Genomic DNA, 15,500 nt, shown 5'->3' on the forward strand with positions numbered 1-15,500 from the left:
CATGAATCTCATGTAAATTTATGATATGCGGATTCACTTAAAGACCTTTTTCCTTGCGAATCTATATAGGATAAACGACTTGAGATTTATTGATTGCATTTAATTTATATGTATAACAATTATATAGCTACTACTACTAAACATCTACGGTGATCTTTTGCTCTATTACTGTGATATCTAACAACTTAGAACATTTTATTCTTTCAATATATCAACTTAATTGCCAATTGTAAATTTTTTCATTTTTTCCTACACAACATTTAAGATAAGAAAATCTCTACATGGAGTAGTAGTTATTAGACTAACTTGATAGATTTTTTAGTAATACTATAAAAACAAACAACGATTTTTATGCGTGCACAAAGAGGCCGCACTTTTTTTCGTGCAACGATGAGAGAAGGATTTCAGGTACAGAACTAAAATTGTCGTATAATTAAGAATAAATAAAAAAGTGCATATTACTCGGACAAAATTCCTAGTAGTAGTATTTTTTTATATGAAAGTACTCCAAGGCCCAACCATCTAAATCAATCGATTTCCCATATTCCTCGAAAAACTTTCTAAATAGGATATTGACCAAAAATTATTTTTATGGAAAAACAAGCGTAAAAATTTCATAAAAAGAAAAAAAGGAAAAAGGAAAGAAAGCTTAGTGAAAAAGCTGCTTGTGTCTGTTGCAGCAGTAACGTGAGCTTGATTCCATGGCTTAAATCTTCAACTTTTGAAAAACCACAAAATCTTTCCGTATAGGAATCTCGACTCCATCTCCTTTTTTGATCTGCGTGGGCACGCACAAAATCGCTTCTTTCCCCCACCCTTTTTTTCTTCATGAGGTCTGCCCTCTTCTTCCTTGCTTTCTTACCTCTATTCGCCTTTTTCTCTAAGTTTGAAGCTCAAGCTGCACCTGCTGGTAAGTGTTCTTGATTGTTTTCCCCCAATTACACTTTATTTTGCTGCTGAAATAGCTAAAATGAGGAGCAACTGAGATTTGTTTTCAGTAATTTTGATTGGGTTTTAGCTTCTTTGCTTGAATGTATGTAATTGTATGCTGTGGAAGTAATTGCTTGAGTTCATGTTTCTTTTCTTTTTTTTTTAAATCAGGGCCATTGATAAAGCACCTGTCTTCCCTTGTGAAATGGACTAGGTCCTCATCCAAAGCTCCCCACCAATCAGGTACAGCCCATTTGTGTGTGTGAAATTGCAATTTGGATATGTGTGTGTGTGTGTGTGTGTGAAATTGCAATTTGGACGTGTGTGTGTGAAATCACCCTACCAAACAGGTAGTACATCACTAGCTCATTTAGATGTGTGTGTGTGTGTGAAAATTGCTTTTTGGATATGAGTGTGTGTATGTGAAAGCAACCCATTAATCAGGTACATCACTTGTTTATTTAGATGTGTGTGTGTGTGTGTGTGTGTGTGAAATTGTAATTTGTAGGATCCCATTTTGCCTAGAAGAGTGGTGGTGGAAGTATCATATATATCTGCTTGTTGTGGTAATCTTCAGCTTTGCTTTGTTGCAGATGGTGGCAATGTGCTTCAGTTTGAGGATGGCTATCTTGTAGAGACTGTAGTCGAGGGGAACGAGCTCGGGGTTCTGCCCTACTCCATCCGTGTTTCCCAGGATGGCGAGCTCTTTGCTGTGGATGCTATTAATAACAACATTGTCAGGATCACGCCTCCACTATCCCAATGTAAGCCTTTTCTTTCCTCTTTAGAGGATTTTACGGCATCTTTTGCAGTCTATCACACTGAAATTTCAGTTCTCTCTGTGTTGTGACATTCATGACAGTTCTTAATTATATATGAACTAGCCAGAAGTGTGATTTAGTTCTACATAATTGATTATATGTCCGTGTTCACTAGAAACAATTAGACGTGTCCTCTTTCTTGGCTCGTGAGTCGTGAAAGTTGTGAATTGTGTGATATGTGTTGTTTGTTGTGTTTGAGATAATGCGTGGAGGGAGAACTTTCGGTTGTAGATTATGTTGCAACAAACAGTTGTTTGAAGAAGTTTTATATCTTGCCATTGATGCAGATAGCAGGGCGAGATTGGTTGCAGGATCGTTTCAGGGACGCACTGGTCATGTGGATGGGAAACCTAGCGATGCTCGTTTCAGCCATCCCAAGGGGGTTACCATGGATGACAAAGGGAATGTTTACGTTGCTGATACTTCAAATCTCGCCATTCGAAAGATTGGAGAAGCAGGTTTCTGAAATGCTAATCTTTCTTCTTCTATTACTAGAATTGGAGAGTGTGACAAATGTTATTTTCCAGAGAGTAACTAAGTTGCATCGCTATTTGCAGGCGTAACGACTATTGCTGGAGGAAAATCAAATGTCGCAGGATACAGGGACGGGCCTAGTGAAGATGCTAAATTCTCAAATGATTTTGATGTCGTATATGTGAGACCTACCTGTTCGTTGTTAGTTGTTGACAGAGGAAATGCAGCTCTTCGTCAAATCTCCTTAAGTAAAGAGGATTGTGATTATGAAAACAGCTCTTTTTCGCCTGCAGGTATGTATACTGTCTTAGAACACTTTATCTCTTAGAACACGAAAAAATTAGATCGTCAAGCCAAGAACAGCTGAACAAGCTAGCATTTGTTAAACGAAACTGTGATCAATCAGGTTGTGACGGCTTCACATATGATGGTGGCTGCATAATGTTGCACTATTTTGCTATTCTATCCGAAAAGTTAAGCATACACTTATCCGACTAGCTTGGCGTTACTTGCAGATCTTCTTATGGTTGCCGGTGCTATCCTCGTTGGGTACATTTCATGCCTTCTTCAACAAGGATTAGGTTCCTCACTTTTCTCCAAGATGGTATGTTGTCTGTCTCAGTTCCACTTAATCTACGGCCCGATTTCATTACACGAAAATGTAACATCGGGTATGTATTGCATTACTTATACAACTGCAGAAAGAGTTTCCCCAACCTAAATTCAACAAGCCACTAGGAAGCAAAGAGCTACCGACTCCTGTAGACGTCACTGTCAAGGAAGAACCTGAAGCTGGATGGCCCTCATTCGCGCAACTCATCTGGGACCTTGCAAAAGTCACGGTGGAAGCTCTGACCGGCATTCTTGCTCAATTCATTCCCTCGAGTGTCTTAAACAACATTCCAAGAAGAGGCCTTACTCCACTGAAAGATTCTCTCGTTATGCCTGAAGACGAAGCTGAACCGGCCCCACCTCTCAAACAGAGGACCCCGGCTCCTCTTTCCGAAACCAGACAGGTTCCCAGCGAGAGACCAGCCGAGGCAAAACCTCCTAAACTTCGGTCGACCAGCATGAAGGATCCATCTCTATCAACCAAGCACCGGTCTTCAAGAAGACCAGAATACGCCGAGTTCTATGGATCGAGCGAGGCTCCTCAATACGGACAGGTGAGGTCCAAGAGCCAGAAGGAGAGTCGAAGCAAGCACCGCCACAGAGAGAAAGGCGGAGGTGACGCAGCTTTTGGAGCAGCACCACCTCCAGTGATGGAGCCGAAGCCCGTGGAAGCCAAGCCCACCGGGTACGAGAACGCAAAGTACGATCCTTACAACTTCAGGGCGAAATACTCGGGTGATTCGTATCGTTTTGATTAAACCTGAAAATGTCATTCTAGAACATGATGTGAGAGCAATGTGTTGTTATTAATGTTTAGTTGCTTTGACAGGTAGAAATCTTGTGAAATCACATGTTGATGATGTTTTTTCCTTAGTGTTATCTAATATGTAATGCCAGAAATCATTTGGTGTCGTTGCCAGAAATTCTTACTTCCAAAATTGACTGATATATGTAAAGGTGTGGCCTTTATGTAGACATGTATTTATTGGATGATCTTCACAAGATTAGGGGTGTGAATCGGGTCTTTTCGAATCGAAAAACCGAACTGATTTAGAATTTTTGATCCGAATTCTCAATCTTTGTGACTTGCTCCTACGGAACCAAGGTCTGAAAGATAGAAAAAATCAGTCATTCACAACCACTGAAAAATGACCCAAAAGTTTAAGAATTAGTAACTTTTTTTGGAAATCGAATGGACACGGAGTTATACATTCGCGAGGAACGTGATAGAAAAATTATCGAAGCATCGGTTTTTCAGTTTGATTCAGTCGGTGCATGCCCCTTAAGCTCACGAAACTGGCAACTGTGATCACGAGAAATGGAAGATGACAGCCAACTGCCCAAGGCCTTTTTTTCCTTTCTAGGCTCTTTATACTTTTAAATATTTGCTTTTGTGGACAGTATTTCCCATTGAGTTGTTCATATCTTTAAAGATACTAACTCGTTGGATGTAGATGGCTCATCGCCAATTCAACTCAGTAACAACAGCTACGCCGCCTCTCCTCGTCTTCAACGGCGAAAAACACTGTTTTCATCTGCAGACTTGCGAAGAATGGGGTGTGCCGGATCCTCACAGGCGAAAGCAGAAGGTAAGAGAGACTCGAATCTTGGTACGTATTACATCATAGTTTCGACCACGTTGATGATGCCGGTGCTGCCTATGACAGGAGGTGTCAAACAGGTGAAGAAACCGAGGTCGTGGAAGCATCCTCAGCCGATCACCATAAGTCAGCTATTTCAGCTGAGAGAAGAGTTCTGGGATACTGCACCTCACTATGGTGGTAGAAAAGGTACCGTACGGTCCTTTCTTTTGACGCCTCCACCCTTTTTCCAGTTGTATCTGTTTTCACCCCTATATCGTTGTTACAGAAATCTGGGATGCACTCAGAGCAGCAGCAGAAGCTGATCCGAAGCTTTCTCAAGTGATCGTAGAGAGTGCAGGGATCATCCTGCAAAATCCTGATATGACTGTTTGTTTCGACGAAAGAGGTAACACAAACAGTCTTCTCTCTGTGTGTGATTTCAGTATTACCTTGATTTTGAACTTGCACTGTTGCAGGTGCAAGATATGAATTACCTACATATGTATTGAGCGAACCAAAGAACTTGATACGTGATTCTTGATAACAGAAGCAAAGCTCACCAGAAAACAGTCGTCGTCTCCATCGTCATTAACCCCAGATATAGCTGACTGTAATATAGGAACAAGATCCTGCAGATTTTTCATTAGAAATAGAGTGTATAGCTATATCATGTTGTTTGGTTTCTAAGTTTATCCAACAACTTTGCTGACAATTACATATTTCTATTTCACCATACAAGTTCTTGCATAAATCATGCTGTAATACAGCAATTGCTCTGAAAAGGGGAAGTAGATGAAATGCAATGACAAAGTGGGAATGAGCTGTAACTCGATCGATTTCACATTAGTTTCTACATGTACTCAATGAGAAGAGATTTCCTTGCTTAGGATCCTTAGTTGCTGCCTTTTTATTTCCAGCTTTCCCGGGTTGATTTGCTGGAGCAGCATTCCCCACTGCTGGCAACTTACGAGCAACTGGGGGCCTAAATCATAATCACCATGGGCAAATCAATTAGTTGAAAACGCCTCAAAAATCCCCCTTGAAGATTAATCAAGAAATAAACAAATTGATGCCACCTTATGGCTCATCTTTCCTTTACAGGAACATGTATACTCGTAGTATAATCATAACATCATGTGGACAGAGAAACTGTGTATTACATTATAAGTAGCATATTGAAAGTTTGAAACTACATAACAGTTAAAATTGATGTATCAGTGTCTGGCAGCAGAATCTGAGTCATAAGATGTATAAATGACTCCCCTTGTAATCAACAGTTTTAATACATGTCGTATAAAATGGTTAAAAAACATAAAAGACATGGTAAAATGAACAAGCAAGTGAACAGCCGTACCTGTTAGTTGCATTGCTCACTGTATTACTGCCAGCAATTTTGGCTGAAGAATTATTGTTAGATTTTGCATCTTGCTCCTCACCCTCCCAAACAACTTCAGTGACTGTAACCAGAAGAAATATCAGAAAAAAATAGTACATGTGCAATAGTGTTGAAATGAGTCCACACAATGAATAAAATTCAGTGTAAGATGTGGAAATACCTTCTCTTCCCCGCTCATCAATTCGTGTCTTTACCACTTTTCTTCTTTTAGGCACATCACTAGCAGTTGCGACCTTTTCTCCCAAATGCTGGTTAGCTTTTACATCACTTTCTTTCTCTTCTTTGACCTTTGGCATACCTTTCACATCTCTTTCTTTCTCTTCTTTTACCTTTGGCTTAGCTTTTACATCACTTTTTTTCTCTTCTTGGACCTTTGGCTTATTTTCCTTCTCCACGAAACTTAAATTGCACTCTGTGGTGAAAGCATTTAAACTTTCTTTGGAGTATAGAGTAGACTTCTTTGGGGGATCAGGTGACCCTAGATTTATGGCATTGCCATATTCATCCTCCTCATCGGAGCAATTAAATACAACTTTTCTCTTTCTACTGCCTTCACCATTAGAGGTTCTCCTTGCACTGAAAGCTTTGTCCTCATCATCATCATCATCATCACTAATTTCATGTATAGCTGATTCACGAGCACATATTTGAGCTTCCGCACTGACTGATTCCAGGCAAAACAACAAATTTTAAAGGCGGAAATAATCAGCAAACAGAAGTATTGCAGGTTGTTTTTAAACATTTTCCTGTTCAAGTGGATAACGAAAAAGGAGCTAACCAGAAGAGCCTTGTCTGGCTTTGTCAGCTTGAACCAAGCAAGCATCAGGCTTAGGTGCTGCTGATGCACGACCCCACATGCTAGCTAATGAACCTCCACTGCCAGAAGACTTTTGATCATTTTGGCACTTTTTGTTGTTGGGGAGCGACCGAGGAACTTTATCTCTTCTGATACCTGTGCTAGATCTGGCTTTACATTTCCTTCAGCTTTCACAGCAGTTGAACCAGCATTCATAATTTTTTTCTGAATAGACTGTGGAGCAGCTATAGATAGAGGAATAGAAAGGGTTCCTCCTACTGTTCTCTTCACAGATGAATTTGAAACTCAGCAAAACCTATCAGAAAGTTTTAGCGACATTAAATTTTCTGTTTGTAAGGCGTACTCATTGTAAATGAGGATACATTTGTACATATTTGAGATAAAACAATTCCTATTTCATTGTAGAGAACTAGAGATGTTCGGCACCTGTTATCTCGCAAACAATTGTTCATCAGAATTGCATATTCCAAGATCATTGATACGTAATCAATTCTGAATCGGGTCTAGCCTATACATGTGACTCAAGAAAGTGAACAACCAGACATTGGACTACTCAAATGAATCTATCAATATCATTGGTTTGGAACCAGCTGACATAAGAGATACAGATTAACTGTTACCACCGCAGTGCCCATAAAACCCACAAGGATCAAACAATTACATAGAAAGCAAAAAGCAAAACCTTGATATGTGACAAGCAAGTGAACATAGAAATCATAGGTTTTATCGAGGCATAGTAAAATGGAGATCGTTATAAGTTTTATGCTGATGTAGTCTTGCAGATTTACATAACACTCTGTGGAATCACCTGAAAGCATGACTGGGGACAAGCCTTATATGGTAGGTTGTAGGGTTATTCTTCAGCCAGCCAGACACAGAGTAAATCACTGCTAATCCATCTCCATGCTTTTCAACGAACTCCTCTAGAAATCTAACATCCCAAAAATCCATCAAAATGGCAGCACATCAAACCAAATAAACCAACACAACAAAAAGGATGCCACGGTTAACATGCTATATACCTCTTTGCAGCATTGGAGGAAACCGACTTAGCCATTTGTATGAAATCTGAACAAAAAGAGGGGAAAGAGGATTTTGTGATGATTATCAGACGAATGAAACAAAATATTCACAATGCACTCCAAAATAAAAATCTAGATTGAGTTTCTAGAAGCTATTCGACCCCAATTCAGCAGATCAGCAAGTGAAAACTCAGGAAAAAAACGAAAACATATAAAATATAACTGCATAAAACTCGGTGCCGCCCATAGTAGGGTTATCTTACTTGGGACGAGGGAGTACTCCGTATATCTCTCTATTAACAAAATTAATAGTATTAAATAAAATATAAATGCTGTAAAACCCCAGAACACTTGTTCTTCTTCTTCGCCAAAACCCTGAATTTCATTCCCCTGCAAATTCTCCAATTACTGCATATTTCCTCAATGATTTCGCTCAAAATCATCCGCACTCTTCATGTCAGGATTCATACTCTCACCTTCTTCATTTCATCCAATCCTTCCAAATTTACTCACCTCTCTTCAATTCCCCAGCGCCCATTCTCGCGTCCGGCTCAATCCGCAGAAACCGCCGATGAACAGACTCGCACCTTTGCTGAACCCTTGAGCGGTTTCTTCAGAAAAGTCCTCTTCGGCAGTGAAAGGACCGACAGCAATCGCGTTGCCGCCGAAAAGGCGGGGTCGGAGGAGACAATTGTGGCGGACAAGCTGCAAAAGCTGGAGGAAGAAATTAGGGATTTGAACAAGAAAAAGTGCGAAACGGTGGAGAATCTCGAAATTGTTAATGAAAAGAAGGAAAAGGGGCGGAAATCTGATTCTACAATCGCGCCGAAGAAGGAGAAGCACAGGTTATCGGCATTGTTTAAGAAATCGAAAAAGAGGCCATCGAAATCGAAATCAGTACCGGAGTCGGAATTGAAATGGAATTTTGTGGCGGATTCGAAATCGGAATCGAAACCGGTTGAGCGAACTGCATTTGGAATGGAGGATCCGATGGTCCACAGAGAGCTCTCTCCTGACATGAAATTGTTTGCTGAGCATTTGTATGTGAAAGGATACCTGAAGGATGCAAATTTCATGGCCCGGGATAGGTTTGATCCGATGGATTTCGAGGTCAGCTACGCCCGTGAGTTTCTAAAGTTTGCTGCTGTGAAGTTTGGGGAAGATCATCAGTATATTTCAAGGTATGTAATTAGTTCAAATCTTGAGCTTCATATAGAGCTACTCTGTTTGATCTGATGGATTCATGAGTTAGTTCAGCTTAGAATCAATTAAAAATGTTGGTAAATGGAGTAATTGAAATGGTGTGAGATTGAGCTAAGGTAAATGTTTGTAAATGGAGTTAAAGATTGAATATTGATGATGATGATGATGATGATGTTGGTTCTCTTATTTGGTGCATCCAGTAATATTGAGGTTATCAAGTTCGACTTTTGTGGTTGTTTTTCTGAATTCGGGGATATTACGATGCCTTAATGCTCTTTTAAGATTTTTTCGATGTTGTCGGTCTTTAAGAAACTAAAGATGATGCTTTTAGTTTTGATTACCTCAAGTTGCAATACACTACAAGAGGTATCAAGATTTTCAGTGTTAGGGTGAAGGATCTGTGGTTATATGTCATATTTAGTGAAATTGGATATTATGATTTAGTTGTATGGTGTCAAAGTTTAAGATGCAATGTTTACTTTAAATCGTATCATTTGCACGGGGAGTAAAAGAGACCCTAAAGAAAATAAGTTTATGCATCTTTACTGCTGCGATTGGTTGCGTGAATTTGCAATTTCGTAGAAACGAGAGAGATTGCTGAACATTTAAATCAACGACTAAAGAAAGTTGCTACTTGGATTACATTGACGGGTGATCGAGTCCTCACTTGGAAATCTTCAATCTTGATTGCCATAATGCCTCCTCCTCTGAAGAAAATCTCCTTATCTGATTGTTCTACATTATTTGGGCAACTCACTTGCTATAGTGATTTGAAGCAGTGGATCTGTTTAAACTTTAAACTCATATTTTCTGTCAGAAATCTTATGTCCTTGTTAATTACTGTCACAGATGGTTGTCTGCTGGGGATTTGAAAAAAGTAGCCCTTTTTGGGTGTCCGTCTATCGGGCAGAAGACTGTCTATGATGCTAAACATATTCGCGCTTTCTTCAAAATCGACGAACCCAAGGCAAGTTTCTATGCTATAGCCTGCTTAACTGCTCTCGAAGTTTGTTAATTCTGTTAGTTTTTCTTGCCTCGTTCTGCCTTTAGGTTTGCCAAGCATGCACGCTGAAAGAGTCGTGCAAGCATTCAAATAAGAGTAATAAGAAACGTTCGACCAAGTTATGTTTGGATAGTGTGATGAAGGTCCTCGTCATGTATGCCATGGAATCTGTCCCCCAGAAGTTGATCGTGCCCGAAGATGTCAGGAATTCTGTCAGTCGATTACTAAATGAGATAACTAGCCTTTCTCAAGAAAAGCCCTGAGGCTTCCCCGACCATTCGTGCACTGGCATATCAGATAAGTCCGGTTGGATTATATTGCTCCTTTTTTTGCATGCTGACGGAATAGGAAGTGTAGGATGTTACACTCTACGAATTAGTAGTAGATACAGTCAGTCACTAAACCACGTGACGTTCTCTATAAATGCCGGCTTTCTAAGATATTTGGTGCGAAGGAAACGCGATGGTTGCCATATGTTGAGAGGCCTCATTCATGTGAGCTCCTTGTGTTTAGATTTTAGAAGATTATTCAACATGCTTATTCAATCTGCAGCTCCACTTTCTTGAAATTGTCTTGTTTCTGTCGTGTAAGATAATTAGGGTTTTAGATTTTATTTGTTTTAGTATTGGAAGCTACAAGTGACACTGGATTACCTTCATGTTTACTCCAATGTAGTTGATTGATTGAGATTCGAATAAATATTTATTTGACATTTTTTATAAACCAGGTTTGGAAGGTTTTGGTAGATTTAGACTTATTATGTAAATGTTTCTAACAACACAAATATAATTTTGAATTTGAAGTCATTGGGTGAATTTGTTATATTTTCTACTTTGAGGCCAATCCACCAAAAATGTTACCGAAATGTGAATGTTTTCTAATTCTGTAAACGAGAAAAACGCATTCTGAGAATGCGTTTTCAAAACATTAACAAGTTTGGACTAACAAACCATCCAAGTAATCCCGACTTTCCTCTTTGTTAGTAGAGTGGGACACTGAGCTACCTAACCATGGTCCATCCATTAACAACCCACTTCCCCCGAGCGCGTCCTCGTCCGCCCCATCGCACTTGACAGCTGGCGCTTGAACCGGGATTGCACCTTGCAGCATCCCCACCACCGAGCTCATGGAGGGCCTCAGAGTCAGGGAGGGGCTAGCGCACAGCAGCGCCACGTTCAGCATCTCCATCGCCTCTTCCTCCGAGTACCCCGACCCAAGCCTCGGGTCCACGAGCTCCAACAGACTCCCTCGTTCTTGCAGCACGTACGCCTTCACATTTCCGAAAACAACACCATTTCAAGAACGTCATCAAATGTAGACAACCACATGAAAAGAAGAAGCTTGCTTACCCAATCAAGAAGGTACAAATACTCCTCTTCTGGCCTAAAACAAGTGTTGCTCTTCCCACTGACGATCTCCAGCGCCACGATCCCGAAGCTGTACACGTTCGCCTTGTCCGTCAGGTAGCCCCTCATCGCGTACTCAGGCGCCATGTATCCTCTGCAAACGTATTCCATATTTGATTATTTTCATCCACATTGAACTCATTCTTGGCAACACAAGAGAGCTTACATGGTTCCAGCAACACGCGTGCTGATATGCGTGTTCCCCTCCTCTTCACCAAGCTTCGCCAAACCAAAGTCGGATATCTTGGCATTCAGATCCTTATCCAGAAGAACATTAGTTGCCTTTATGTCCCTGTGGATGATCTTCAGCCTCGACTCTTCGTGAAGATATGCAAGCCCCCTTGCAATCCCTAGACATATCCTTTTCCTAGTCGACCACCCGAGGTCCAGCCTTTGTTCCGGACAACCTTAAACGAACAACCAGAGAGTCATAACACCACCACCAAGAATATACACTTGGGAAACACATACTTACCAAAGAGTGCCAGACCGAGACAGTTGTTCTCGAGGTATTCATATATCAATATCAGCTGGCTCGCTTCGATGCAGCATCCAAGGAGCCTGACAAGGTTGGGATGTTGCATGGCCGATATCATGCCCATTTCATTCAGAAATTCGCGGTTTCCTTGCTTTGACCTGGAAGAGAGCTGCTTAACCGCGATGGCTGTGCCATTAGACAGGGTACCCTGAGAAGGAAGCGCTCTTCGTTATCCCTCACTGTCGTCACAAGGAAAAAACAAAAGGCGCACGTATTTACTTACCTTATACACAGGCCCGAATCCCCCTCGCCTATCTTGTTAGCATTATTAAAGTTGTTTGTAGCTTCTTTGATCTCTTTTAAAGTGAAGTAGCCATCAAGTCCTCGGAGTTCTGCATTGAGTAACTAATGAACTTGCAAAACCGTGTAAGCGAGAGACTGCAGTTATATTACCTGTATCTTCGCCTCCTTTTCCTCCGATAACACACAAAATCAACAGCACGGCTGCAGCAGAAGAGAGGATGATTCCAGTAATGGCAGTGGCAGTTAATCCGGTGCTAACATCAAAATCTGCTAAGAACGACAAGCCAACCTCGTGATTATGCAGAGACGAAATGTGAACCGAGAAGGGTTTAGAGTACGTACTAGGCGTCACGGCAATAGCAGATATCAACGGTCCGTATGTGCCTCTGTCAGGAATGGCGGTCGTCCCCTTTCCTCGCCAGTACAAGTGGATCTCCAACGTGCCACCGTTCACGAAGACATCAAAGTCTCTATAGATACCTTTCCTAACACCCTTAGCTTCCTCTACTATGTTGAAGTCCGTCAAAACCACGCGCCCCTGCAATGGAAAGTCGGTATACATGGAAGCGAAGCCAAGAATTCGAAAAAAGCAGGACACGGCTTACTTGTATCGCCACATCAAAAATCCTTCTCCCGTTGCTGCTAAACTTGGAGTCATCGGAGAAAATTATTTCAGCGAAATGGAGGCGTACTCTATACATTCCTCTGCGCAAGCAAAGGCCGTAGTACTTAAGTGAAGAAGGCGAAAGACGAGCTGTTTCATAAATTGATGCGTTCTGCGACAACATTGGAGTGTTGTTTTCCGCAACGAATCTCCCCTGGTCGTTTCCTATGTAAATGCCAGTGCTGCTGTATGCCCATTTATCAGTGGATTCAAAGTGTGATGGACCTGCATCAATTGCGCTCTCTTCGTATTCATTTCCTTCGAAGTTAACCTTTACTCCTCCACAGTTTATGAAAATACAGTGACAATGAGTAGTCGAACATGGAACCTAACTGTAAGTAGTTACATGAGCAGAAGGACTTACAGCCGGGGTTACTCGCGCAATGAAGGTCTCGTTTCAAACACCATAAGGTTCTGTAAGAATGGTTCATCTTCGCATTAAAAACAAGAGAACTGCCACAGGCAATAGGGAATCAATAGGAACTCACGATTTGCTCGATGTATTTGAATGGCTTGCAACTAAATTTCTGCAGACACTCAAGGTGTGTTAATACCTACTGTTAAAAGGTTCGAATCAGTTATAGAAACGAGAACGTACACAGTGGAAAACTGTCGGCAGCTTCTCACAGAAGGCTTTGTGAAGCTGTTGTAAGATACATCCCTGCAGTTCGTTTGTTCGTTCGTTCGTTAGTTAGTTAGTAATAAATTTCCGTTACTCTCGATTTTGATATAAGTCTCACATATTCTGTCTGCTATTCATGATCCAATCAGGTATCTCTCCAGTCAGCAAGTTTTTAGACAAAAACCTATAAACAAACATAAAACATCGTTAAGACAGAAAAAACAGATGGGAAATCGTAATAATATACGTACATGAATCTCAGTTTTTCTAACTCTCCAAGTCTGTCTGGGATTTCCCCATTCAACATATTGAAACTGAGGTCACTGTCAAATATATTAGAATCAGATAGCAAATATAATTTGATTTTATAAACATTTTTCTAAAAATCGGACACGAAATGATCTGATAAGTACTTCTGATGTGAGAAAAAAACAAACTAACAGAGTGTCTAGTAGAGTCATGTCTCCTAAGTACTCAGGAATCGTGTCGTTGATCGAGCAATTTCTTAAAATCCTGCATCACATCGACGTGAACATCACTACTGCTGAAAACTTATCAGTAGAAAAATATGTACTCACAAATACTTCATGGCTCTCATCCGCTGCAAATTGGGGAAACTCATGGCTGTTCCCTCAAGATCGGATATCCTCCTGGCGAAAAACGAACCATGTTTTTACAATAGCGGAATCAAGACCAAACAGATAAGAGTGCTTAAAGATCTGTCAAACGTTCCAAACACGATATTGCTTCAGGAATAGGACCCTCCATCGATGTTCCTTGCAAGTCTCTGCAACGAGTTAAGTATGAATCATACCTTAATACTATAAAGGTCGGAGTGAAGTTTGGTCGAAAGAACCAGACTCACAGTCTCGTTAGTTGGATCCACTTTCCAATGAAATCGGGTATCATCTTGCAGTTTAATCTTAGTACATCTTGCAGTTTAATCTTAGTACAATCTCAAAGTTCAGTCCGTAAAGAAAGTGGCCTTTTTCGTGTTTTGTGCTCAAATATATCTTACAAATCTGTCAAGTTCCTTAGATTGCCAAATGTCACCGGTATAGTTCCACTGAAGTTGTTCGCGGAAAGCAAGCTGCGAAAGAAAATCAAGAGACGAAGATAGATATGATCAGTACTTTGTTACTAGAATGGTTTTGGATGCTTCATAAATTATGATCAGAAATCTTACAGCCTCTTCAGGTTCCTCAAACTTCCTAGATTCTCCAGAAGATTCCCTTCGAGCAGATTATCTTTCAAGATCCTAGATTTCAGACAATGACAGATACTTGAATCTGAAACATTCTTGCACATATAAAGTAACTAGCATTTTCACTTGCAGAACTCTGAGAGTGGTAATGTTTCCGATTTCAGCCGGGATTTCGCCACTAATATGGTTTCCAAGAAGGGACCTGATGCGGGAACATCCCCAAATCTCTCTTATTTAGTTTAATATTGATTTAGCATATATTTCCGTATATTGTTAGGATCTTTATTTTCTTATTCTCTAAGTCAGGGTAGTCTTATAAATATGAGGCATTGTATTCTTCCCATTCAATCAAGAAATAACATATTTTCCCAATTTTATCGTCTTCTTTAATTTTCTGCAAACACTAGTTTTGGAGTTGGAGCTGATCCCGGGGAAAGCCCGTGACGTCCACCTTTATCCTTCCTTCGTCGACCGCTCGTCGTCGCCGGAATCTTGTTAAGGGAGTGCACCATTAACAATTGGTGCACTTTTTCTAAAAATAGTCTCATTTCTAAAAATGGAAAGTTTACGATATTTAGTACTACTCACTCCGTCCACAAAAAATAGTCTCATTTCTAAAAATGGAAAGTTTATCTCTCATAATTTACTTACTTTTTCTATTTTCTTTCATGCCTTATCCACTTTTTTTCACTCTCTCCCTCTCTTACTTTAACAATCGTACATTAAAACTCGTGTCGTTCACAAATGAGACTAATTTTTATGGACGAAGGGAATAGTTCTAAGGTTTAATACCAAACATTATAAATTACAAAGTTTCATTTTTTCTCATCTATGGTACAAAACGATATCTCCAATGATGGTTAAAAAAATGTTGTTTAATTAAAACAGGAAAAGAAAAAGAAAAAGATATTTTTTTATAAAACAATATTGTTATGAGACTTTATCAACATTATGATTTAAAT

At 40.2% G+C, this 15,500-nt stretch overlaps 4 protein-coding genes and 1 pseudogene across 8 annotated transcripts; 3 read left to right on the forward strand and 2 right to left on the reverse strand.

Annotated features, from left to right (window-relative positions):
• Positions 1–612: 612 nt before the first annotated feature.
• Positions 613–3,793, forward strand: LOC121776260. The gene is made up of 7 exons (XM_042173420.1): positions 613–910; positions 1,102–1,173; positions 1,524–1,694; positions 2,039–2,209; positions 2,309–2,518; positions 2,741–2,829; positions 2,927–3,793. Exons 1-7 carry the CDS (start codon positions 829–831, stop codon positions 3,593–3,595), a joined length of 1,464 nt encoding a protein of 487 aa, XP_042029354.1. The 5' UTR covers positions 613–828; the 3' UTR covers positions 3,596–3,793.
• A 118-nt stretch (positions 3,794–3,911) lies between these two features.
• LOC121776263 (ubiquitin domain-containing protein 1-like) lies at positions 3,912–5,155 on the forward strand. 4 transcript variants are annotated; one of them, XM_042173427.1, is made up of 4 exons: positions 3,912–4,426; positions 4,505–4,627; positions 4,707–4,826; positions 4,897–5,155. In XM_042173427.1, exons 1-4 carry the CDS (start codon positions 4,390–4,392, stop codon positions 4,959–4,961), a joined length of 345 nt encoding a protein of 114 aa, XP_042029361.1. In that variant the 5' UTR covers positions 3,912–4,389; the 3' UTR covers positions 4,962–5,155. The 4 variants fall into 4 exon arrangements, with proteins under 4 accessions (XP_042029361.1, XP_042029359.1, XP_042029360.1 ...); XM_042173425.1 differs by having other exon boundaries at positions 3,912–4,627; XM_042173426.1 differs by having other exon boundaries at positions 4,707–5,155.
• LOC121776262 (transcriptional regulator ATRX homolog) lies at positions 5,113–8,848 on the reverse strand. Of its 2 annotated transcripts, none has more exons than XM_042173423.1 (7): positions 8,712–8,848; positions 7,656–7,701; positions 7,442–7,564; positions 6,595–6,928; positions 5,977–6,480; positions 5,775–5,877; positions 5,113–5,402 (listed from the first exon to the last, which is right to left on the reverse strand). In XM_042173423.1, exons 4-7 carry the CDS (start codon positions 6,671–6,673, stop codon positions 5,264–5,266), a joined length of 825 nt encoding a protein of 274 aa, XP_042029357.1. In that variant the 5' UTR covers positions 6,674–6,928; positions 7,442–7,564; positions 7,656–7,701; positions 8,712–8,848; the 3' UTR covers positions 5,113–5,263. The 2 variants fall into 2 exon arrangements, with proteins under 2 accessions (XP_042029357.1, XP_042029356.1); XM_042173422.1 differs by lacking the exon at positions 8,712–8,848 and adding an exon at positions 8,169–8,305.
• On the forward strand, positions 7,662–10,584 carry LOC121776261. Its single transcript, XM_042173421.1, has 3 exons — positions 7,662–8,836; positions 9,708–9,825; positions 9,909–10,584. Exons 1-3 carry the CDS (start codon positions 8,079–8,081, stop codon positions 10,122–10,124), a joined length of 1,092 nt encoding a protein of 363 aa, XP_042029355.1. The 5' UTR covers positions 7,662–8,078; the 3' UTR covers positions 10,125–10,584.
• A 204-nt stretch (positions 10,585–10,788) lies between these two features.
• On the reverse strand, positions 10,789–15,050 carry LOC121777824 (annotated as a pseudogene).
• Positions 15,051–15,500: the final 450 nt, after the last annotated feature.

Source organism: Salvia splendens, chromosome 18 (genome assembly GCF_004379255.2).
Source record: "Salvia splendens isolate huo1 chromosome 18, SspV2, whole genome shotgun sequence".
In the NCBI taxonomy this organism is placed as follows: Eukaryota; Viridiplantae; Streptophyta; class Magnoliopsida; order Lamiales; family Lamiaceae; genus Salvia; species Salvia splendens.